The sequence below is a fragment of the Parasteatoda tepidariorum genome, chromosome 9, assembly GCF_043381705.1.
Source record: "Parasteatoda tepidariorum isolate YZ-2023 chromosome 9, CAS_Ptep_4.0, whole genome shotgun sequence".
NCBI classification, from domain to species: domain Eukaryota; kingdom Metazoa; phylum Arthropoda; class Arachnida; order Araneae; family Theridiidae; genus Parasteatoda; species Parasteatoda tepidariorum.
In genome coordinates, this window is record NC_092212.1 from 73,561,016 (window position 1) to 73,588,620 (window position 27,605).

The 27,605-nt window shown below is 27.9% G+C and overlaps 1 protein-coding gene across 4 annotated transcripts in view; it reads right to left on the bottom strand.

Moving 5' to 3' along the window:
- The window catches only part of LOC107451439 (patronin), a 125,200-nt gene that overhangs the window by 8,413 nt on the left and 89,182 nt on the right, over nt 1-27,605 (bottom strand). For 2 of the 4 annotated variants that reach the window (XM_016067522.3, XM_016067523.3), the window contains exons 5-14: nt 27,507-27,592; nt 22,150-22,276; nt 21,948-22,059; nt 19,914-20,177; nt 17,227-17,347; nt 14,033-14,106; nt 11,887-12,001; nt 9,376-11,341; nt 7,107-7,234; nt 4,778-4,936 (exon numbers count right to left, since the gene is read on the bottom strand). In XM_016067522.3, coding sequence (XP_015923008.2) covers nt 4,778-4,936; nt 7,107-7,234; nt 9,376-11,341; nt 11,887-12,001; nt 14,033-14,106; nt 17,227-17,347; nt 19,914-20,177; nt 21,948-22,059; nt 22,150-22,276; nt 27,507-27,592 — 3,152 coding nt within the window. Of the gene's footprint in view, nt 1-1,088; nt 1,185-4,777; nt 4,937-7,106; nt 7,235-9,375; nt 11,342-11,886; nt 12,002-14,032; nt 14,107-17,226; nt 17,348-19,913; nt 20,178-21,947; nt 22,060-22,149; nt 22,277-27,506; nt 27,593-27,605 lie in introns of all 4 variants that reach the window. The other 2 variants (XM_071185332.1, XM_071185331.1) reach the window with 2 other exon arrangements.

The following is a 27,605-nucleotide window of genomic DNA, read 5'->3' on the forward strand; positions in this document are numbered from 1 at the left end:
AGCTTTAAAAACAACAAGTGTATTTTGCACAAAATTATGAAGATACAAATAAAAATATAATATTTTTCGGTAATAAATTATTTTGCAGAATCTAATATGTTACTTTTTTGCGATTTTTGGATTCAACGAAATATTGTATTATGCTGCCGAATTCCAAACTACGCAAAATGTCGTACTCAATAGACATAAGTGCGAGCGATGCCAAACTATCTTGATCCATTGTTGAACGCAAATAATTTTTTATCAATTTTAATCTGGAGAAAGATCTTTCTCCTTCTGCATTTGATCCAAGAATCGACAAATATATTCTTAATGAATGCAATGTGATTTTCTATTAGTAAACACTTAACCTACCTTGCAAATTTATTTATAAATAATTTCAAAAGATTTACTTTTGACAATGTTAATTTCCTTCACTTAGTTATCATAGTAGTATCATAAGAACTATGAAGCTATTTGTAGTATAAATATTTCTTGTAATTAATCTCACTATCAATTTCACTGTTTTCTTTGCTGGTTTGTTGTTGTATTGTTGACGTGAAGTGTTTACATAGTTATCGATCGAACTAATCATAATGGTATTATCGATATCAACTGCAATATCGGCAGTATGTCGGTATTGCAGATAAAGTTCGATAAACAAATTTGTAAATTAAAATCCATATTAATAAAGATGTTAAAAAAAATATGCAAGAAAATTTTAGCATATATTTTGAAAAGAGGGGAGGTGTGGGGGAAGGAGGGGAGGGCCCAAAAACGGCTATGTCTAGGGCCTACGAAAGGTATAATCCGGCTCTGACCATCCCTATCTGCAGGGGATCAAAATTATGATGGCATTTCTTCAGATTCCTCAGGGATGTTTCACAGTACCTTACGTACTAACACGCCTGGTAAGGCAGGTAAATATTTTGAGTTTTTACGAAAGCCCTGATATTTATCTCCTTCCACTTTTCCTTAATTGATTTTTCAAAGCATTACTTTGGGTCACCTGGCATCTAACAAACAGTGTTGCATCTAAATTTGCTCATTTCCATGTTGTTAAAAAAGAACACACCTCATGCATTACATAGAGTGGACTGGAATCCTACCTTTTTTGTTTAAGAGAACTTAAATGATCCCTAATATCGGCAGCAGGTTTTGTAAAGTTTGAGCTAAGACGGTAATCTCTCTTCATAATAGGATAACTGTTAAGTTAGAACAAATGTAAAACTACATCTTTAAAACATTTTAAGTTAAAGTTCTTACTATAAATTTTTATAACTATAAAAAGCAATGAAAAAATATTAAACCACTTAAAAATATTAAAATGAAAGCTTATGATATCAATTAAAAAATAAATAAAACATTTCATATTTACAAATTGAAAAATAAAATAACAAAAAAAATTGTTTTAAGTTATTTTTAAAATAAATTAAAAAATAATCTAAAATAGAAGTAAGAGACAAAAACAAAATATATATATATATCTGCTATTATCTATAGATTAGTTTTCATTATGAGGGAAAATTATTTTCTTAAACAAATAATCATTTCAAGAAATACCTACTACAAATTATAATTTACATAAATGTCAATTAAAATGTAATAAAAATTTTCCTATAAATATAGATCCCTAATNTAGAAGAAAAAGACAAAAACAAAATATATATATCTGCTATTTTCTATAGATTAGTTTTCATTATGAGGGAAAATTATTTTCTTAAACAAATAATCATTTCAAGAAATACCTACTACAAATTATAATTTACATAAATGTCAATTAAAATGTAATAAAAATTTTCCTATAAATATAGATCCCTAATACTAAATTTTTAAAATACAAATTATGTTAACCAATCTGAAAATTGACATGGATGTTTTCCGTTATAAAAAATTGTCATTCTTTCCAGAGTATAGGTCAATTTGGTTTCTGACATAAATATAAAACAAATTTTAGCTTAGAAAAAACTTTTTACAGATTTCAATTTTTGTTATTATTTTTTAATGTGATACATCTGATTGCTGAGCTTAAGCAGATGGCTTTCTGTCTTGTTAATTGCTTTAATCTGTAACTAAAGCAAATATCAGGTTATTAGGAACAAGCAATCATCAGGAGCTTGATAATTATTCTTTTTTTATAACTTGCAGGACTTATTTAACCATTAAAATACTTTTAAACACTTTATTTTTTGATGCATAACTCTATAAAATCCTGCAGACCTCAATTAAGAATATTAAATGGCAATGTCTGCTACAAGAAGTGCTAATAATTATTTTCAGCATACGTAAAAATTTAAATGGTATACACAAATAGAAGGTACTTAAAAAGTTTGATGTAACGAAGAATACTTATCTGAAAAAAATATAGAACAAAACAATAAAATATGATTTATACAACAAATTCAATTTAAACAGTTACTGCAATAATAAACTATTAAAATAATAATTTATTATTCAAAAAAATTTTTTGACAAGATTTTAAATTAAACTTCAAACTTATCAGCATGCTTTTTCATTTCGATAAATGCCACATACCACTAAAATAGCAATTAGTAAAAAAGAAACTGACAACCACTGTTAATCAAATATACAACAGAAATATAATAACATAATATTAAAATTGTGTTATATAGTTTTAAAAATAAAAGCCATACCAGTCCTAAGACATCCAAACCACAATAAATATTAACCATTCAATGAAAACAAGAAATGAGTTATTTATATTTAGGAAAAATATTAGAATTTTATTAATAGTTATTGTGACATTAATAATGCTTATGATATTAATACCTCAGGTGTTTTCAAATTTATTAATCTAGAGTGACATTTAATCTATATGTAAAATCGTGAAGTTTTTTTAATACATATTACTTAACTAAAAATTGTATCAACTGCATAAAGAATTTAAAGATACTATGCAAAAAATGCTAAATCAATTATTATCACATTTTACATCTTACTAGCAAATCTAAGTCAAAGTTGTTCAAAACCAAGAAGTTTAGTTACAAATAAGTCTAATATTTAAATAAAATAAATATTTAAAATGATCTTCAAGAGTTTTGTAGAATTAGAAACATAACCAAAATCAAAAATATTATTAAGGAAATTTTTTCCGGCATACACTTATATTAAAACATGACTTTTTGAAAAATTCATGTTGAATTAATTTCATGTCTAACTTCTTAGAAATCAATAATATTCATAAGTAAAAATAATTAATGTTCAGATTTTCATTTGAGTGTTTTTAATATTAAATGAGACTAGTAAAGTTTCATATCATCCATTATTCTCAACAACTATCAGCCAAGTTTATAAACACATGCACAAAAAAAAAGTTGATTTACGCAATGCTTAAGTTCCACACTTGGTGTTAAGTATGCGTCCTTTATAAAAGCATGTGTAATTTATATAAAACCTAGCGCAAACATAAAAACAACCCCATTATGAGTTCTATTGATAATATGCTGAAAAGTATTTAAGATTTTTAGAATTTTCTTCCTATCCAACACGAATGAGTTTTCAATGATTCAGGTTCAGTTTATCAATCTTTTATATTAAAATTAAAGCCTTCACAGCTTTAAGTTAAAATATGACTTTTTAAAACAACTAGGCAGGATTCAGTGCATTATTTTTAACAAAAAAGTACACAAATAGTACTCAAACTTTTTATAAGCTTTGTAGAATAGTTTTCCCATTAGTGTCATTTTTTGTAAAATATATATACAGTACAGAACCCGTTATCCGGAAATCAGAAAACCGGAAAACCAAAAAACCGGAACGAAATTCGATAAATTTTCCCGCCATTTTTTTTTTTTTTAAAAATTTGTTTTCTCATAAGATTTTAGGATTTTTCGTTCTTTTTTGAAAGATGTTTACCTTACCATCATTTTGGAAATAATCATTAGTGTATTACTTCATCGTTTTTTCTTCCTTTTAAGATTATTTCCAAATATATTTTTTTTTTAGTTGGGTTTAACAATAAAAAAACGGCTTTTTGTAGCGATTCAGAAAACCGGAAAAATCAGTTAACCGGAATAGCGATGGTCCCGATCATTCCGGATAATCGGTTCCCTACTGTATATAAATATATATATATACATATAAAACAATATACTTTTGCTTATTTTGCTAAAGTAAGTTTCTGTTTAAGAAAAAAATTTTTTGAAAATATCAAATCCAGCATTGTATCAAGAAATCAAACAAAAGGAAAGGATATTCATATTGATTGATATAGAAAAATTTCAACTAAAAAAATATTAGTATTATTAATGCAATATGCGCCATTCCTCTTTCTTAGTAAGCATGTTAGATTGAGTGTTCAGTATCTTAGAGTAAAACTTGCTTTCTAGCAAAATTATTAGTTTTTCCTACAAATTTAAAAATTTCTATACGCTGTTGTGTTGTGTATTAATAATTCTTAAATGCCCCACCTAAAATTTAAAATTTCTTAACAAATAAGAACATATCCTCGTAATTAAAATGGTATATGAAAGGTTTCAAGCGCCTGAACTCACAGGCCTAGGGGCATTTAAGAATTCTGCAAAAGCTTCTCTTTTTTTTAAATAGCGAATAATGCTAAAAAAACTCTTAAACGTAGTTTAAACTTCGATCTGCAGTTTCCCAAATTGAATCTCAAAGACAAACCATTTTTATTTTGTTAAATTGGGGAGAAAGAATTTTAGATTATCTATATAAAAAAAACATTCAGAATGTTTTGTTGTTAATTTTGGAATAAAAATTATCAGGATCAAACGAAGTATCTAAATAGGCGGAATAGGGGGTTATGTGTTAAATATACCTTGTTCTGGGTTTTGCAAACTTCCCAACATCTTTTGAAAGAGAATTGCCTTCTTTTTCAAGTTCTTCTCTCAATTTTCTTTGCCTGTATTGTTCCAGGATTGCTTCTCTTCGCCTCTTTTCTTCATCCCTCTTTCTCTCGTGATACTCTTGTTTGCGCCTTTAATTTCAAAGAAAATTCAATTCTTTGAACTCAATAAATGTAAATCGAATTCCTTAAAATCTCAAAAAAATGTTACATGGTAACAACCTAAAGGGGCCTATTTAGAATGTAGGGGTCTATTTAAAAACATATATGTTACCAAGAAACACTGAAATCTGGAGAATGTAGACTTTCACAGGTGAATGTCAACAATCACATAGTGACTTGTCCTATCCTATTTGACATTAATTTATTTATTGATATTTTAATATATAAAAAGGATAGATTAAGAAAAAGATTCGTACTGGGAATACTGGGCAATGGCATTTGTTCTTAAAAAAAACATCAATGTAGGAAATACAGAGTACGTGTATACTAAACAAAGATTTTTAATCTTAACACGAGGGTCGAGAATATAAGTTATTTTACCTACACCACCTATTCCCTAAATTTGCAGTTACCAAACAGTGTTCTAAATGGGTTCCAACAGTTAGAACTATTTTAAAACAGTTTTTTGTAACATTTTCGAAACCTGTAACGATGTTTAAATCCAATCAATAAACCATTATTTACTTAATGATTTAATTGCCTTTATGATATTATTTAAAATAAAATTTTAATAAAAAAATAGCCCATTTTTTGTTTAAAAAAAATAAATAATTTTTTTAAAAAACAATACATTGAATAAAACATGAAAAAGACATGCATTTATAAAATATTGCATTAGTACTTCCCATCACGCTTTACAATCTAAAATAAAATAATTAGATTGTAGGGAAAGAATTATGTTCCCTACTAGCCATTTTCAATGTTTATAGTTAGTTCTTTTAAGTTTTCATTTAGACGAAAACCATAATTCGACTTATTTCATTCATTTTCAGCTTATGTTTATACACCAAAAACAAATTCATAAAAATATTAAATACAGGACTGAGACTTCAACTGTCTGATATAAAACCTAATTTAAGGTTATTGATGATAAAACGATGAAAAAATGTTGCTGTTATTAAATATTTTAAAAATAAAGTAGTCTGACAGGTTAATACAATTTTTTAAATATACTTCAGTTATAAAGTCGGGTTTCTGCTGAAAGAATGTTGAATAAGAAGAATGTAGTTGAATTCCAGAGCTTTAAAAAATTGAGAACCGTTGCCCTCAATGATTTTTTTTCATAATTTTTCCCATTTGAATATTAAAATATCGAATGAATATTAAAATATCAGTGAACAAATTAATATCAAAACAGATCTAGCATATATCTCAAACATTTACCAAAGCAACTTTAATTTTTTTGACATTTAAAAGTGAAAGTCGACAATTACCAAGTTCGGTCTTTCAGTTGTATATAAACATCATGAGACACTTCCAGTTTTAAAAGAAAATCTACAGTTTACGGAAAACAACTTATTTTTAGTAATTACTATATAATAGAAAGATTTATTTGTTTAGCTTTAACAGTGAAAGTTAAGAAGTAAAAAATATACGCCTAAAAATTACATATTTATAATGAAATCGAAAACAATGTAAAATAATTATAAAAATATATAGAATTAAAAAAAACTATCAAAATATATATAAAAAAAACTTTTAATTATAAAACAGGAAGTGAATAAGACAAAAAAGGATGAACTATCGAAAGACGAACAGGGAAATTTGTAAAAAAAAATTTATAATTCTATTCATTTATCTTTTTTTTTCTTCAGATTTATAACTGACATGGATGGAATTCTGGAATATATTAAAACACTAAAATAACCTAACTACACTTTACCTTATAATTCCCTCCAAACATACCTGTTTTACGATCTTTAACAGATAAAAAAAAAAACTTCAGCAAAGAAATAAATTATGAAAAAAACTAACATAAATATTCATTGAAAATTTATTTTTCAAAAGTAAAATTATCTCTATAAAATAAATCTAAAGACTCCAGAATAAATCACAGGCATCATTCCTTTTAACAGGAATTCTTTGAGAATTTTCTAACAATCTACAGACTTTTGTATAAATTAAATTCTAAATTTCTAATGAGATAAATTAATCATAAATGCGAATTAAGTTATAAAGCAAATAAAAAATTTGTTAGATTAAATGTTAGTACAGACTACGCCAATGTTAACCATAAGAATAAAATGAAACACATGCAAGAACATTTTTACGCTGAAACTAATAACATGCACAACATTACCGCTCTTCGTCTTTCATTCTTGCATATTCTTTCTCCTTTTCAGCCCTCTTTCGTTCATATTCAGCTTTTCTCTGAATAGAAAGGTTCATTATCAATTCCTTCTTTCGAGCCATTTCTGTTTCAGTTTCCTGAATAATTGATAAATAATTTGGTAAGTTTCTATTGTTGTAATTTTTGAAGGTACTTATTGTTAATTAGTCTAACCATGCTTTAATGAACCAGAGATATAATGAACTTTTTTAGTTATTTTGTTCAAAATACTATTTAATTAATGTTATTTCATACACTTATAGTGGACAGTTAAGGAATGGGTAGTTTGTTTATACTGCCGTGCAATTAAAAAAATAAGGTCAGTGCTTCACGATTGATTATGAGATAAATGGTGTGACTACTTTTTTCCTTCCATTGCAAATGCTATGAACGCCAGGGGTGATTGTGAGTCCAACTCAAAAATCCGGAAAATTTCTTGAGTAAAATCATTAAAGACACATAATGTCTTTATAAATGTAAATCATTGATATTTTCAAAACATTGAATTCCAAATAAATTATATACAGCATAATTTAAATGAATGATTATGTATAAGTTTATTTTTATCTCTCATTACATTTATTATTCTACCAGAAAAAATATTTACAAATGAAAGATGCCAAGTATAAATTCTAATTCTTCTTCTTGGGCACTACAGCCTACGACAGGCCAAGACCGTCCCAATAAGTTTCTGCCATCTTGGTCTATTCTGTGCCATGGCATAGTTCTAATATTTTTAAATAAAATATTCAAGAATTTTATACATAAATGCGATCGATGATTTCTTAAAACTTCTGGACCAAAGATTTCCAGAAACTTCCGGAGCGCAGTTAGGGAAAAATCCGGAAATCCGTATTTTTTCCGGAGCACAATCACCTCTGGAACGCTAAAGTAGAATTTAGAAAAACTAATAATTTTTTTTTTTTTTTTTAGCAATATGTAGCCATATAAAAATACCAAAAATCTCAATTTTGAATTTTTTGTGGCTTGCATTGATTTTACAATTGCAAGACAAAATAGTGGTCTCAAATTTCATCTTCTTAGTTATTTAAATAAAGATTAGAAATTTTTTAGTTGATGCAATAAATTCAAAAGAAAATAATTATGAATTTTTGATAAAAAAATGAATAAAACTTAAAATATTAATACATATTATTAGAGAATGTTTCAAATTAGTCATTTTGATATAGTGGACAATTGTTTATAGCCGACTTACTGGTGTATCCACAGACGATTCAACTTTAATAACTTTTTATGTAGAAGGGAAACTTTACCTATTTTCCCAACGTTTAAAATTAAAATATTTAAGATTCAAAACTAAAACCTTTTCTGTCCACATCTGAACTTTTTTACAAACTAATATTTATAAAGGATTAAATGTTCAACCTCTACTGCTATTTTCTTTAAATTTATCCTATATTCCATGCCTTTATAAATCAATCATGGTAAACAATCTTGAAATAAAGATAGAGCATACCTAATTTTGAATATTATTAAGCTCTAAAAATACATAACAATTAACTATGCATTATTAGATCAAAAATAATTTTTTTTAAAATTCATTACACAAATTAAAATTCATTAAAACCAGGGTTGGCAAGATTTTGCCGCAGGTGGAAAAAACCATGGTAAATGTCGGTAAAAACCGTCCTGGCAAAAACAGGTTTTTGCCAAGCAAAGTGGCAAAAAGTGGCAAAAACCTATATTTTCCAAGATGAGNTTCAAAGCTTTATCTTAAATAGAAAAAAATCCTTAGGGATTTAATTAAGATTAAGACACAAAATTATCATCTCAGCGAAAAAGCACTTTTAAGTCAGACTGCTGGGCAAGTTTCTGTATTATAACAATTTAAAATCATTCATAACTTTTTTAAAAATGTAGATAGAGAGATGAATTTTTTTCTGTACATTTGAAATACTTAGAAGTTTTATTATAAGCAATAAAAAAAATTTGGTATTTTTGTCATTTTTTGCATACTAGGACCCCCTTAACATCATTAAATAATATTGAAATTAAATTTAGAGCAGAAATTATTTTTAATTACTTAAAATAATTTTCAGTAAATTATCAAACTAAACTAATAATTAGGCATTTTACAAGTCAAATGCCTAATAATTAGACTAAGCTTAATATTTTACAAACTAATTTAAAAACAGAATAACATTGAATTCAGTTGAAACAACATCTTGCAAAAAATTAAGAGGTAATATATTTTTGAAAAATGTAAGCAATGACTTACTGGATCTGGATGTACCAAATCTGCACCTATAACGAAGCCTAAAGTACTAGTGTCGGCACTCCCTTGCGTTGGCACATTTTTTTGTGATGTAGATTTTGGCACAGTATTAACATTCATATTATTAGCAGCTTTTAAGTTCTTCAGGGATTTAGGCTTTGTTTTCTTTGTCTCACTTTCAATGGGTATATAAAAACCTTGCTTCTTGTCTTTGACCTTCTTCTCTGAATTGATATCAGAAGATTTAGAATCTGGCACTTGTGGTAGCATAACATGTATTTCAGTAGTCTTAGGTTTTGAAGAAGGTTTTTTATAATCCTCCCTAGATATTAAACCTATATTTTCAGAAGATGGCACACGTTCATTTACTTGGTTCTGAATACTCATAGGAGGGTGCCTCTGCCGGTTTTCAGGTCTTATGACTTTGGAATACAACTCCTCGGGAGCTTTGGGTAGAACGGAAGAAGGGGGTAAAGATTTAAAGTTATGAGATTCATACTCTGGTGCCACCCTTCGCAACAGGGAATGTCCGTCATGGTGGTGAGGTGGAGGTAGGAACTTGGCAGCATCTACAGGAGTTATTGGCTTACGAGATTGTGGCTCATTGTTAAACCTCCAATGATTGCTCATTGCAGGAGGCAATGATTCAAAGCTACTATCATTTGAAGGACTGTGCAAGAAGAAATGAGAACCCTCATCAATGCTGTCTTTCATCAGATTCTCAACTTGTTCTTGTTGCAAAGATATTCTAGAAATGTCTGCTTGGAGATCCGTGAGACTAGTAGTTAGATGTTCAATTGAGGTTTGCAGATCTACATTGACGCTGTCACAAATGCTATCTGCATTATAATCAGCAGAATCTAAAGTGTAATCAGGAAGAGAAATTTGTTCAGATATGTCATTGTGATTCAGCCACTTTTTCTGCACATTATCCAAATCATCAGCAATTTCTTGCACAGACATACGCTTAATAAGAGTTGGTGCTTTGGTTTCTGGAATTGAAATCTCCCTAGCAAGGCAATCTGGTTCAGTTACCTCTTTGCCTGTGCCACTATCAGGTGTCCCAGCTTCAGAGGTAGGTGTTTTACTTACAGCTTGTAAAAATGCTGCCTTTCCGAGTTTTTGCCTCTGTTTTTTCCACAACATTTCCATTCGTTTCTTCTTTAGCTCGATTTTTCGCTTCTTTTCCTCCAATTTCATTTTAATGTCACACAGCTGAGCATTTAACATGTTATCACCAGGTTCAGTTGGTGTTTCGTGTCCGGAATCAGTAGGTGGAAAATGAGAGTGTGCAGCATATTGCTGCTGCCAGGTAGTGGTATTTGGCAAAGCAGCAAATGTAGTCCTTTTACCTTCAGTGTCAGTTCTACTACTTTTACTTTTAACACCACTGCTCTCCGATGCTTCTTTTTCATGTTGCATGTACACAATGTTAATTGAGTTACCAATGTTATCTTTTAATTTCGATAGCTGTGCAAAACTTGTTGTGGAAAAATTGTTCTTAGCATCGAAGTCACTCAAGCAAATGCCTGAACTTTGCGAACTAGCTGATTCTGGAACACTACCATCAACATGCTGATTTGAAGTGCTCTTATCACTAGTTAGATTTCTCCACCTACTATTATCAGTAATATTTGTTGCTGAGATAGACCTCAAGGGACCATCAACTCCGGCAAGTTGGTTGTAATAATCTTCTAAACTTTTACGTCCTTTTTTAGGTTCTTGCACTCCGTTTAAGTTGGCTCCATCACTGCGATAACAGTGCAATCCCGTTTCACTACTTTTTCGAAAGCCATAGCCCAAATTTTCCCTGGGTGGTGAATTTTGCTTATAAAAATCAGTTCTAGGTAAATGGGTTGCATTTTTTGGTATATTGCCCTCATCGATGCTACCAATTGAGGGTTGAGATGCATGACTGCTTGCACTCTCTCCTTCAGCTGGAAGCCTTGTTAATTCAGGATTGATATGCCTGAAAATTTGAGAAAAAAATTAGCATAAGTTGAGAAATGAGATTTAATCAAGTATAAGTTTGAAAATCCAATAAAAAAAAGGCTACTGCAAGTTCAGGCAATTACAAATTAAACTCTTTTAAGTCTCAAGCAGATTAAAAAAAAAAATGTAGAGAAAAAGGAAAAAGAATGACAAAATATTTTGCTTTTGATCTGTTTTGATGAAAAAGCCCATTCATAACTAACACTAAGTATTAATATTTTACCGAAACAAATAATTATTAAAAATCTGAAAAGAATAGATTGCCATTAATTAAATTTAATTTAATTATTGTATACTAAAATAGATCACTTATTTTAGTATACAAGATATTTTTAAAATCAATAAACTGCAATCTATAACAAATACTAATCAAGAAAATTCATGTTTGTCTAATAATAAATTTTAAAAAAATTCAGAAAGGCACATGTATTTACAAAGATATAAATAAAACAACAAACAATAAAAAAAAATCTTAATATAATGAGCACCAAAGTAGTTTAACAATGGAAAGCACAATTTTACCTTAAATTATTAGAAACTGATTCCGTTGAATTTACATGTGGTAAATTGGTTGTTTTCCAACCATTAACCATGCCTACAGAATTTGTTCTTTGTAACTGGTTTGGCCCCATTTCTTCTAAAATAAAATAAAAACCATTTAATATGATATCACAAATAAATTTTTGAAATAAATGCTTATAAAATTAAAAAAATTTGAATAAAAATTTGTAAACTACATAACTAACAATTTTTTGCTGTTTGCACATTTTGGACAGTATCTCAAATTTGATCAACAATTTGAAAAATTGAAAAAGAAAATTGGATAGAAATAGAAAAGTGGTCTGCTGTGTTCTACACAGGAAGCCAGAAAAATTTATTATGACTAATGGTTTAGATGTTAAGCGATAGCTTGATAAACTGAAAAGCAAATCAATAAAGTAAACTATAAATAAAGTAAACTTGAAAAATATTCACTATTTTCAAAATAGAATGCAATTACAATTATAAAATAAACAAATATAGTTTCAAAATTGCTAAAATGAATTTAAAGAGCAGTGCTTTATATCTTGAAATAACGTTATTTATCATTTACTAAAAACTGTATAACTAATAAGTTAAATTTTAAGAACTTAAATGTTTTTTTATTATTAAAAATAAAAAGGATTATATTTCTCAATTAATTCATAAAAAAGGTACATTGATAGTAGACTGACCATGCAACATTAAATTTTGCTAATGTAAAAGTTTTTTTTTATTAATACAATTAAAAAATTAAATAAACTTATTTCATTAGCATAAATGATAAATTATTAAATATTACACAGTATTTAAGACAAATTCAAAAAAATATCCTTCAAAAATTTTTTAGATTTTTTTATGCAATCGATTTTTTTTTTCATGAAAGAGAATATTATTCAAATAAAAACTGTGACTCTAAATTTCAACAAAGAATATAGAAGACAGAAAAGAGAATAAAAAAAATTAATTTATACATAATAATCCATAAAATTGAAAAATATTTTTAAAAAATTGATAAATAAAATATATAAAGAAATTTGAATTGTATTTGCATAACAGAAAATAATATTTAATATTTCTATGAAAAATAGAGGGAAAAAATCTATATATAAATAAGTAAAATCTCAACATCATGAATTTTGAAAACACGAATTTTATGATGTCAAAAAAAAAAAAAAAATCTGAATACCCTATGTGTGTGTTCTGGAGAAAAATCTCCAATATAGTTTTTGGTGACCTTAGTTTTGGGATTTTATCACCAAAAAAAATTTTTTTTTACTAATTTCTAAAGAATTTTAAATGCATTCTTCAATCTTGAATAATTTTATGAATCTTTTTTTGAAACCCTAATAAAAAAGATCATCAAAGAGTTTTAAAAGAAGCTGCCAAAATCCTCCATTTCTAAGTTGATGCAAGATGTCTGCATATATAAAGATACACGATTGAAATAGGAAATAGCTTGCTAATTTAATGAATACAAGAGAAACAATTATCTATAAGGAATTAGTTACTGTGGACAATGTTTCAGTACATGGAGATCAGGAGGAATCATAAATATTAAAATATGTGACAGCATCTGAAGACATACCAGTAAAGGAAGAAGACAAAATAGAAGAACAGTAGCAAAACGTAAAAGAGAAAATATTGACAATGTTTAAATTAACAGATACGGTTAGAATTTTGACTGCATCGTTAAAACAAATTAAATTTTGATATCCCGAGTTTCTTATTCACAAAATTTTTAGTTCAAACTAACTGTTTATAGAGATTTTGCATGGCTTTTATTTTAATTCAACTATAATGCTAACTTAGTTTTTTTTAAACCCTTACAAATATTGAACTTAGTGATAGAGTTAAAGGAATATGTAACATTTCATAAAATCTCTCTACTAACACCAAATTCTACTTATAAATCTGCCATTTGCACCATTATAAAATTGAAATGCTATTTTGAAAATAAAATCACTTTAATTCAATTATTTTAAATAAAATAATTTAAACTAAAATTTATGTGTAACATTTCAAGAAAAAAAGCTAACATATAAAATACAATCATTTTATTTGATTAAATCCTTTCACAATAGTTTCACTGATTATTTCAAGATACAAAACTTAAAATAATATAAACAGGAACTAAAACAAAACTTACCTGTAGGTATATTAGATTTCTTTAAAACTTTCTCACATAATCTTTCTTTGCTACCATACGTTTTTGTGCGACTTCTACAATAAAACATTTTATTTAGAATACGCAACACAAAATTCATCTAATTATTTAATTAATAAAATTTTTCAAGTATAGAGTAAAAAAAATTTCAAAAATTAAGCATTTTGAGAATTACCATTCAAAATGGCATTTCAGTGAATTTCGGAATGAAAGCTTTAGAATTCCAAAAGCTATATTTACAAAATGCACCATCCCATCTTAATAAAAGACCTGCCAGAAAAATTTAAAGCTGGTAATAACCTGTTTTAAACCAATAATTGAACATTTTTAGAAAATCATTAGGCATATCCTTCTACTGAACCATTCAGATAATAATAATATTCTGGTGAAATCACTTTTAACCCATTATTACTATGAATATTTATTTTCAAATTAAAACATATTCAAGCCAAACAACTTTTTCTTCTTCTAAAGTATAAAGCATTTTTAAAGCACATTCTGTACTGCTATTTTCCCATTTTTAAACACATGACAGATATAGGTTTTTTCCTAAGACATTTTTTGATGGGAGAAATTAGATTTGACTACAACTAATATACAAATACTTTCTCCCTCTAAAAATGAGATGAAGTACATATTCGGCAAACAGGCTCATTTAGTATAAAATTTAAGCATGTAAACCAGAGCTGATTATGTAAACTTTAGCCAAAAATTAACGATAGTTGTTTCTGCACATAGATTCAGTTACATTTGCTCACTCAAGAAGTAGAAATGAAATTGACTTCAATAGTAATATTAACTCAAAATAGATGAATCGCATAATAAATTAATATACTTAAAACATATTAATAACACACAAAAATAATGTACTTAACAGAGACAGAAGATTATTTTAGTACTAAAGCAAGTAACATCATTATTTTATAATTGTTGTTGAACAGACAACTGAATTTTCAGTTTACAACTACCAATGTTCAGCTCCATATCCTAGTAATTTTGATCCCAATCCAGAAGATAAAGGAACTCCTGGGTCAAGTATTGGGAGAAATTTCCCTTTGCGGAGTACATTCTGATGGAACTAACCTGCATTTGCATTACATGGAGAGGGAAACCATGAAAACCTCCCATGGTTAGCCTCACGGCAAGGGGACTTAACCCATGATCCATCTACCACTGAGGATATTTTACGTCAGCATTGTGGTCGGTGCAGAATTTATATCAACCAGCCATTGCCGGGATTCGTACCAGGTTCACCTCATTAGAAGGCAAGCACTCTAGTCCCTGAGCCACCACGGCTCAAGTAATATCATCAGTACGAAAGGCACGAGATTTTGAATTTGAGATTTCAGTTTTGATGGTGGTACTTATGAGGTACAATCAATAAATAAAAAATCAAAGGCCTTTAAAAAAATTATGTTGTTTATAAAAATGGTGATAGACCTGAAATGTAGTTGATTGTATGACAAAAAGGATTTGCACGTTTTTCCTTCGCTAGGTGGTTCCCTCGTTGTCAAGTAAGCAATCATACAAGGAAAATAACCCTAAAATCATTTAATAAATAAAAGTAAAAGCTTAATACAGTAGGAAACCGATTATCCGGAACGATCGAGACCATCGCTATTCCGGATAACTGATATTTCCGGTTTTCTGAATTGATACGAAAAGCCGGTTTTTTTATTGTTAAACCCAACTAAACAAAAAACAAAAATAGTTGGAAATAATCTTAAAAAGAAGAAAAAACGATGAAGTAATACTCTAATGATTATTTCCAAAATGATGGTAAGGTAAACATCTTTCAAAAAAGAAAGAAAAATCCGAAAATCTTATGAGAAAAAAAAACAAAATTTAAAAAAAAAAAAAAAAATGGCGGGAAAATGTATCGAATTTCTTTCTGGTTTTCTGACTTCCGTATAACAAGCTCTGTACTGTAGAAGGATTGATTTTAAAGCATCACTACCATTTGATTTAATGGAACTAGAGTCATTGATGAGTGGTATTTAAAAACAAAGAAAGTTTCTCATGAAGTCATCCGTTTTGCGAGACAATGCTAAATCGCACACAACAGAAAGTATTTTTCCAAGCAAACCATGAAAAAACAAACATGAAGCCGTTTATTTTATAGTTCAAATCAGTTCTCTTAACACTTTCCATTTTCAATGAGTTGCAAAATGTACTTTGAGAACAAAGGTTTCGAAGGGATGATAAACTTTCAAGGTGTGCTTGTGAAACTTGTGTTTTTATAAGCATAACATTTCTGTAATTAGTGTATCAATGGGACAAATAAGAAAACATTTGTAAAAGCAATGCTTTTGAGTTTCATTAAATAAATTATATGAAATAGCCTCGACTCCTTTATTGACTGTAATACAGTATCATGATTTTATATATTTCATGTGTAAAGTTTATGAGATAGCCTCTGACTCATTTATTGACTGTAATACAGTATCATGATTTTATATATTTCATGTATAAAGTTTATGCGATAGCCTCTGACTCATTTATTGACTGTAATACAGTATCATGATTTTATATATTTCATATATAAAGTTTATGAGATAGCCTCTGACTCATTTATCGACTGTAATACAGTATCATGATTTTATATACTTCATGTATAAAGTTTATGAGATAGCCTCTGACTCCTTTATTGACTGTAATACAGTATCATGATTTTATATATTTCATGCATAAAGATTATGAGATAGCCTCTGACTCATTTATTGGCTGTAACACAGTATCATAATTATCAGTCTTTGTTTACATACTAATTTATTTGTGAACTTATAAGTTGTTGCTCTACAATAGTTAATTCTGTTAATAGATACCTCTTTTATTCTGTAGACACATTTTAAATTACTAAAAAATCAAAGTAACATAAAACATTCTTAACTTATAGCTTTTGTCCAAAATTTCGCAGTAGTCAATTAAGATAAATGGAATTAAAATAAATAAATAAAATAAAAATATAACTCATTAACAAAAGAAATATTCTTATAAGAGAGTAACAGTGTGTATTTGCATAAATATTTTCTAAAGAATATTAGCTACACCAAATATTTACACATAGGTAAAAATAATAAAATAAATAATTCATTAAAAAATATTACAAATGTATTTTTAATGAGTAAAATAATAAGCATTTTCAAAAGAATATTAAAATAAAGTACATTAATTACCCTGGTCTTATGTCAGGTAAACTTGATGTTGACCCACCATAAGAATCAGATCTCAGATTAGGTATAGGATTACAGGTATTCTGATTTTTGTGACTTTGGAAGCTGCCTAGTGATTTTGAATCTGAAAAAAAGACAAATTCAATTCATTTTATGAAATAATCGCCCATAATCAACTTTTACAATGAAAAATTCTCATAAAATTCAAGCTACAATGAAATCAAGAAAACAAAAATAAATTTGAAAATTGACCCAGAAGTGAAATTCTGAACAAAATTTTATGGAATGTCTTCCTATCATGCCCTCCTCTTTTTCTCTTATTAAATATGATTGGGAAAAAAAAACAACTTTTGTAGCTACAAATTCAGTTAAAGGTTCAGTAAAAGCTGAAATCAAGTCTTTGATGGTAAAAGATGGATGCAATTTTCATTTTAATTAAATTATAAATATTCAGTTTACTTTTACAGTGTTTACATAGAAAATAAAGTAAGAGACTTAAAGGAAAACATATTTAAAGCACAGAAATGAAGAGAATTCTAGGAATTAGAATAACTGTCTAAAAATTAACTTCAACAATTAACATAGTTGTCCATTCTTATTTGGGTACCAGGGCATATGGGAATTGATGGTAATGAAAGAGCTGATGAACTCGCAAAACAGGGATCCTCTTTCAATCCAATAGGAACGGAACCCTTCTGTGGAATCAATATGAAGACTACAAAGAAGGCCGTCCTAAAATGGGAAAAACATGAGATGAACAAAGTTTGGCGCAATTCTCCTGGACAAAAACATGCTAAAAGCATGATCAGCAGCCCTTCTGCAAAAATTGCTTCTGAAATTCTTAGGCTCCCAAGATTGAAGATTCAAACAATTGTAGGCTTCATCACTGGGCATTATCATTTCAGGAAACATCTAAATAGATTGGGACTTTTCGAACAAGAACCAATATGTCGGAAATGCCGTGAAGCGGTAGAATCAGCACATCACATCCTATACGAGTGTGATGCCCTCGCCCTTACGCGCCTCACTACCTTAAGCAATCCATATCCTAAAGAGCTTCACCTTAATTCCATTAAGGGACTGTCAGACTATATAAATAAAGTAGGCGACCCGAGACAATGGAACTAGGAAAAATTGGGCTTGGAGCATAGTACAAAATGCAACATGTGTAGAGGTGCCACATATCTGACAAGCTCAAGCAAGAAGAAGAAGAACGTAGTTGTCTGATATGGTGGAGCTTGCCACATTACACTTATTTTTAAACTGGGGAACCACTTGAAGAAGATGGCTGGGGGGAAAAGTTGAAAAGGCGATGCGATTAAAATGCAATAAGAGTCATCGATTTTACTTGAGTGAGTGATATGCACTCAAACAAACAAAAAAAGCACATTAAAAAAAGGATAAAGTAAATTTGTTACATATTTTAAACATTTCAGTTTAAATTTTTACACAGCTCCTTATAACCCACTGTGCTTTTAAAAAGTTTCAAAAGTGTTCTTCAGAGAGCTGTGTTTTCCTTAGAGAGAAATACTAACATATTTATTTTATATCTACAGTTTAAATTTGAAATCTTCATCAAATGAGCTCAAATTTAAAATTACATTCATTACTGAAATATTTAGATTTATTACTTTTTCTGTTATAGAGATTTTTTTTGCAATTTCAGTTAGGAATATTATTATTATTTTTTTTTAAATCTTTATTAAAATATTTATCTTTATCTTTTTTAAAAATATATTTGCAAAATCGAGATATTAAAAAATGGTACATACTTCTGCCTTTTTTTTTAGTGCACATATTGCGGGGATTTTTTTTATTTTATTGCATGTCATGCTGACTCCAATATAGATCTCTCTTACAGATCTACAGAATGTATCACATTGGGAAAAATATTTTTATAATAACTGATAGGTGCACTTCTTTTATAATAAAACATATTCTTCAGAACTTTTATTTATCCCATTGTTCAATTGAAAAAACTTCCTAAACAGATTCACTTTTTAAGAAACTTCAAAAGTGTTTTAAAATTTAACTTCTTCACTGATTTGTTTCAAATTTAAATTCTACATTTAAAATTACATTCATTACAGAATTTTATACTCAGAATAAAGATCTGAATAAATCAGAATAGAATCCGAATCCTTTTAGATCAGAATAAATTTCTGAGGCATCATTGTCTATTACATTTTATGACGTTAACAATATCAGGTTGCTTGTAATTTTGGTAAGTTTTTAAGTTAAATAAGTATCTCCAGCTGCTTGGACTGCACAAAATAGTTTTTTTCTTAATATTTTCCGTTCAAAAGTCAATAATTTATTTTCATGTAACTTGGTTATTGCCTAGCATATAGCAGAGGATAAAATATTTTAAATTAGTACAAATATTTTTTACAATTAATTTTTTATAATAATTATTTTTGTTGCATTATAAATATAAACATTATAATCTAATTTAAAAAAAAAAAATTTACATTTATATTTAATTAAAGAACCAACTTAAATAAATATTTTTAAATGTTCATTTTATTTTATACAGATATCATAATTTATTTAAAAAAGTAAAATCTAATCTAAATTCTTTAAAATTTTCTTTGTTGAGTTATACATATACAAAATAGCCTATATTTCCCCTATAAACCTATAATTTGAAAGATCAACAAGATTTTAACTCTAATTAAAAAATATCTTACTTTCTAATGGTATATGACTAGATTCTCGAGCGTTCTTTCTCTTCTGCGTAACACATGATGCTCTAAAAATGACGAACATATATAACAAATCAGAAATAAACACTAAAACATTTTCTTTTAGAGAGGGATTTTTGTGGAGGTATAAAAGATCTTCTAAAGACAAGAAATTGATTTCTCTAGGTAAACATTCTGAACAAAACCTTCGCACAAGCTGCAAGTTATAAATACTATCTCCAAGGCTCATGGGATCATTCCAACAAATATCTGAAAAATAAAACCTTAATTAAGTACAAATTTATAATTAAGTAACAATATATAGGAAAAATCAGTTAAATTGTAAGGAAAAACATTCTGAAATATTAAATGTAATCATAGAGAATAATCATTTGAGACCTAAAGATTATTTTGTGTAATGCCTTTGTTTTTAAATATAACTTTTTTAAACTTTGCGTGTCTTGAAATTTTTTTTTTTAATCTGGTAATTAGAACAAGTATTTTGCACAGTGGCATACATATGTGCACCCCCTCTCAATATTTATGAATGTGCCCTATCTTAGTATTAACAAACATTTTTTAAATCATAATATAAAACAAAAATACTATATGGAGAGACATTCAGCGATTTGTAATCAATTATTTTAGTTTAGTTTACATGAATTTATATAATTGAACTTAAATTATTTTTATTTTAATTAATAATTGCCATAGAAAGGCAAAATTTACAAACGATAATAAATACTTGAAACGTATGCACTTACCGAATTATCATATTGAAATGAAATTTATTTTAATAACACAAGAAAATAACTAAGTATCTTGCAATAATTATATTTAAAGTTTAGTGCTATATGTAAAATGATTAAAAAATATCTTATAAATGAAAAAAAAAATTACTGCAATTTATATGGTATTACTTTTTCTGGAGCATGCACCCCCACACTGTGGGAGTGTTATTTATGCTACTGATTTTGCAATTAATTAAAAATAGTAATGGTTAGTAAGTTATGTAAGATTACAAGCAAGAAAACTTGGATGATCTCCAAATTTTAACTTAGATTTTATAAAAGCCAATTTTTATAAGTTAGTAAATTCATATAATAAAAATTAAGAGTACAAATCAAGCTTCATGTTATTTTATTACTAACGTTTTCTAGATTATGTTATTGAAAATTAGCATTTAAAAACGGTTGAAAGTATGCATAATTATAAATTAAATGCAACAATTTGTATTTAAATTTTATAAACTAAACACCCTGATATGCATTAAAACAATTTCTGAAATAAACATCTAAACTAGTATTTTCAGTGTTATCAATTACGCAAGCATATTTTGCAGTCACAAGATTTACAAATAATGCATTAATATTCATATTAATGCAACTTGTGTAAAGCTATTCTAATTTATGAATAAAAAATCTCATTAAAATGTAAAACAACTTAAAGTTGCAGCCAAACTCATCAGCTATACTTTGATGCAGGTGAGGACTCACGTGATGTAACCAAATGAAACAAAAAATCAAGGTACAATCATACTATAATTCATCTCAAAGTAGAATAGTTCTTAAAATTATGCAAAATCACAAATAAAATAAAATAAAAAAATTTTACAATTCGAAACATATCCCACTTTAAAAAAAAGGTAGCTATTGTTTTTAACAATTAGAAATAGTTAACAGCCTGTCATGTCTTTTAGATAAAATACAAAGAGCAACAACTTCCAGCAACTAAGATAAATGCACAATTTCCTCATATGTTCATATTAATTATATTGCAAACAACGAAATCAAAACATATTATTGAAAAGCCCTATTTAATTTTACTTTTTTCAACTTTACATTGCCATTTTTAGTTTAATTATTCACACAATGAGATGTGTCTCAGTTTATTATTTACGCATTTACAATTTTAATTATTTACACATTGAGATAGGTTAGAGGGATATCAAGAAATTACATTATTATGAAAAGATTATACACTTAACAGAGTTAATGAAATTTTAACAAAAGAAAAATAATAAATAAATATGATACTGACCTTGCCACCTGAAGAAATTAGGGCAGTAGTAACATATAACAGCTGCTAGGCAACAGCCATCGCTTACATCTAAAATATCTTGTAAAACTGGAATTTTGGGTAACCTACATTGCTATAAAATGTTAAACATAAACCATTAAATTTTTTTTTAAATTACAAAAAATAATGAATTTATTAAAAATATTAAGGATAAAAAAGTTACTTCTTCTGGGCTGCATTCAGACCTAATTTCTTGTTCTAAAGATCTGCAACATTTATTGATCCATAAAACAGCTGCTTCTTCAGAACTTGATGGTATTTCGCTACTAGCATCAACATGGGAAAATTTCCTAAAAGGTGCAATGTGCATTATTAGAATTACTTCCAAGACTCTTAGTATTTTAGTATGCATAATAGTGCTAAGTTTTATTATTCTAGCATAAACTCGTAAAATGCACAAATAGTATGCGACTTTCTCAGGCATATAAAATATTATGTATGCTAAGTAAATTAATTGAAGCATTATTAAAGGCAAAATATAGTATTAAAGTATTACACACACACAAACATACATACATATATACACACACACAGGCACACACATAGTCTAACCTCGTTATGCCAGCTCAAAGGGGTACAGAAAAATTTGATCATGGTAAAAATAGTTCAAGTTATTAGTTCAGATATTTTTAATTTTTTTTAATGAAAATCGCACAACGCACAGGCATTTTCTATTGCCGATATATGTTATATATTTGCATTTTCTAACTTTTCCAACCTTAAATTTCTATTAAGAATATACAAACTAATATTTAATTTCAATAATTTGTTTTATTTTGTACTTAATATTAAATTAATAACTTATATTATGTACTTAATATTAAATTAATAACATCTCATAACAACAACCAATTTACCAACAGCCAATTGTTCTAAAAAATTAAATAAAGTTATAAAGGAAGAAAAAGAAATATAATTCAGATCAAAATTTAAAAAACGCACTTGCTTTCGGCGCTTTTTTAGAGGAAAAAAAATATCTGCAGAAACAAATAACAAATTACTGAAAAGCAATTAATAGGAGTAAACTGATTTAGTACACAAATTAGAGAGGATTACTAATAAAATAATCCGCAATAGCTAAACATTTTGGCTTGTTATTCGCATATGTTTTCAAAAGTGTTCTAACTTATCAACAGTATCTATAAAATGATTCGAATTTTCATTTCACAATACAAAAGAAAGAACAGTTTTAATTGATTTGTAAGTATCCATCAGAAAAGAGTAAACCAAAATATTCGCTGATGAAATTTAAGAAAAATGTATAGTTCCACACGTCAATGCAATTCAGCAATACCAATATTTTAAAGCAACCTATGAGAGTGTGGAAGAAATGACTATCCCTATCAGGGATGAGATTAGCCAAAAGGCAAAAAAGCTGAATTTCCACGATAGTAAATTTTAAGCAAGCGCAACCCTTTAATAATAAATTCCAGACAGTTTAAGGTAATAAATAATGTGTTGACATACAATTGTGTACTAATCTATTATTATATAAATGATTACATTGATACTTAACATTTAGTGAAAATAAAAATTACCAATTGAAAAAATAAAGCTGGAAATTATATTTTTCCTCAGTTCACATAAGAGACAATTATTACTTGAAAAACTACCTGGTTTAGCAAATTAAAACTACTGAGAATATACATTAATATTTCATTTCTTTTAATAAATACTGTTATGTGACTTATAGCAAATATATCAGTAATATTACTTTTTAAATTATATTGGAAAAAAAAACTTTAACAATGGAACGAATCATTATGTTCATATTATAGTCTAATCTAACTAGAGCCCTTTAAAACATATCAATAACAGTGAAGTAGAAATATATAGTAACTCCTTAACATACAAAAATTGCTATTTTAGTTTGAAAAATTACATGACAATCAGCAACTGTTTAGATAATTGTTTTTTATTTGATAAGAATTTTGCTGACGAAACGAAAATCAATGTTTGATATTATAAACCACATGAGCAAATCAAGACACTGAATTTTAAACTTGCGTGAATATGAATCGCTACATAGGTTTTTAAAAAGGCGTAAATATGAATCACAATATCAAATTTTTAAATCTCGTAAATAAGAATCGCAACATACAATATTCAAATTGCGTGAATAAGAATCACAACACGCAAATATGAAAAGCTATGTTTGATATTAAAATCGAGTGAATAAGAATCGAGATATCAGCAGATTCCAGGCTTGGAACCTCTAAAAGGCTTGTCAGAAGCAGCGTCGTTTGAACAACAAAAATCGGATCTATCTGGAGGGCGGGTAAAGAATTCGGAAAAATCTGCTGCAAGTAAAAGAGGGGAAAATAGCTAAAATAAGTCAAAACGAGAAAGGATTGGTAGCTATGTAGTTTGAATTTTCTGTTTCTCTTTGAAAATCGGTGAATTTTCTGAAAAAGCGGAATACTTATTAAAAAAAAAAGTGAAATTTTTAGAAAAATCTAAAATTTTGATTAAAAAAAAAAGCTGAAATTCAAGAAATAAAAGTGAAAAAAGCGGAAATCCGCTAAAAAGCGGAAAAATCTCATCCCTGCCCTATTGAACAAAGGATCGATATGGGTGGTCATTTCTCAGGAAAAACAGGCTTCCATACATTCACACCTGCGAGGCATCCCCATGAGGTGAAAGAAAACTCTATAATTATTAGAATACAAAAGGGCATATGTTGTTTACTATAATGCCTCCTTCTCAACAGTTTAAATTCATACAACTCTTTCATTTGACTCAATTATTAATTTAATACTGAAACTTTTTGGTATTTTTGTAAACTATTTGGTAATTGTACAAAATAACATATCGCATCTCGGCAAGAACAGTGTCATAACTAAGGCCCGGATTTTGATGACATTTGCATTTTTTTGCATTTTTGTCCTTTAGAGCATTTTTTTAGAATTATAGGTCATTTTTTTATATTTTGGGGCGTATTTTGCATTTTAAAGCATTTTTAAGGTTTTTGTTAATTTTTTCCAATTTTTATTATTTTTTGGGCTATTTTCATTACATGAAATGCAAGATTTGTCTTACAATTTTACATTTCATATTGTAACTCTCAAAGAATGTTTCAAAACATTTGCTAGAGCATACATTTATGCTCTAGAATGTTGCAAAATATTTGCTCCTAGTCAGCTTTGACCCCTAAACCAGTAATCACACAATGGGGTACCTGGTTGGATGCATGCTTATAGTTACTACAGTGAAAATTTTAAGATAGTGAAGTCTATCGTCAGTAGTTTTGATTCAGAAGATGCTGCATCAATTAAGATAGCTAAACGTGTTCGCTTCTGATAAAATCGAAGGAAACTTAGCATTTATCAAGTCAAACTTTGCTATTGTGTCCTCGACAATTACAAGCTTGGAGAAACAAGAATTGGAACTTTGCGATGCAATAAATTATATTGATGTAGTGAGTCGAGTGTTGCAAAAAGCAAGGGGAAAAATAGGACAAATTGTAGAGCTAAACTGAACAAAGTTTTGGAGAAGAACACTAACTTCCAAACAATGAAGAAAATCTCTAGGATACTAACAGGTGAAGCAACAACTTTTCAAATTGAAGACGAATTGTCAGTAAGTGAGACCGTCTTTTTCAAGTACGCACCTAGACGTTGAAAGAAGCTTCTCCAGGTATAAAAATTTACCTTCAGACAAGAGACGCTCGTTTACATTTCGAAATATCAAAAAACATTTAATAATCCAATGTAACTCTGATATTTAGTAATATTATTAGATGTAAGTTGTTACGTTCATTAAAGTTTCTATACAAAATAAAAATGTTTTGGTGTCAATATATTTTCCTTTTCTTTTTGTTCTGTTATTTTAGGATATAAAACATATTTTTCAAACTTTAATGAACCTAGAACAAGTATTGCATTGCTTTATAGTTTTTGACATGACTCATAATTTTAAAGAGTAAAACATTATTTTAGTTCGATATTTTTATTTATTTAAGTCATGTCATAAGGCACTTTTAGCGCAATTTTCACATTTTTAGAGCATTTTTTGCACTTTTTAAGGGCATTAATTGAGATTTTTTAGGTCATCAAAATCCGGGCTCTAGTCATAACACTAAAATGCAGAATTGGAGAAAAATCAACTCAAAGAATACTTTTAACATTATTCTGACTTACACACAAAACACACACAACTGTCCTCAACTAGATAAATTGTGAGTCAGAGATGTGACATTTTTTGAGCTTGATGGGGCACTTAATATATATATTTTTTACAGACAAAATCTCAGAATTGCTGTTTTTTTTTACTTGTGTCCCTTTTCTTGCGAGGGTGCGATTATGTTGCAGCAAAAAAGCTAGAAACTACTTATAGATCGTTTGTTAGGTTTAGGACACAATAAAAAAATTTTTTTTATCTTGTCCAAAATTTTTCTGACAATAGCTGGATGTTGTAAAACTCTTATTTAAACAGGAAAAAAAAGTAATAATAGTTTTATTTTTCAAAAAAGATAATAAAAGTAATTTTTAAAGGATTGAAAAAATTGCATTAAACTGCAATACAAAATTAACTAATATTAATTAAAATGGGATTGAAAAGTGTGTCATTGAAAGCAATTTTATTTCTTTTGTCTTAAACTGCTCAAAGCTAGTTATTGTAGTGTAGAGCAGTGCTGTTGAGCAATACTAAACAGCTAAGAAAATAGCTAATGTAACCAGTAAAATAATAATAATAGTAATTATTTACTACAGATCCTATCTAACATTAAAAAAAGAAAGAAAGATCTGCTTTTATTTTAATTATTAAAAACCTTTATGAATAATTAGTACAGTTCAGAACAGCTTATCCGGAAATCAGAAAACCGGAAAACACGATAACCGGAAATTAATTTTCTTAAATTAAAAAAAAAAAAAAAAATTTCCTGCAAGATTTTGAGCCCATTTTGTTATTTAGAGCGTAAGGCATATCGAGTTGGCAAAAGAACTGATTTAGAGGACGGATCAAAAGCGGTTTGTAGACGAATCTCACATAAGCACAAATAGCTTATATATGTTATTAATGTTAATAATAACATTAATAACATATATATAATTTTTATTTCATAATTTCTTTCCTTATTTAAACTTAAGTTTGTTATTATTTATCATTTTTTATTATTTCTAAAACTATTTCAAAATAATTTTTTAGTTTCGCTTTATAAACATTAAAAAAACGGCATTTTGTAGAGATTCAGAAAACCGGAAAAAGCAGTTATCCGGAATCGCGATGGTCCCGATCGTTCCGGATAATCGGTTTTCTACTGTACAAGGTTTTAAGATATTATTTGAGTTAATGCAATAAATCTATACAATTATTTGCATTATATGAAAGGCTTTAACATACATATACTTGTTTGATCATAAAACAAATAAAATTCTTTCTCTTGCATTGGAAACTGCACTACTAATATATAATAAAATAAAAAGATAGATGGAAGGGGAAAAAATAGCAATTAAATCTAAAATAAACTTTCAGAAACTTTTTCAATAATATTAAAAGTTCTCAATGAAACAAACTTACTTTACAACTTCAACTATTTTTTCAGGTATAAGAACTTCTTTGATGTATAGTGACATAATACCATCAATGACCGCCATGTGAGCATTCTAAATATGAAAT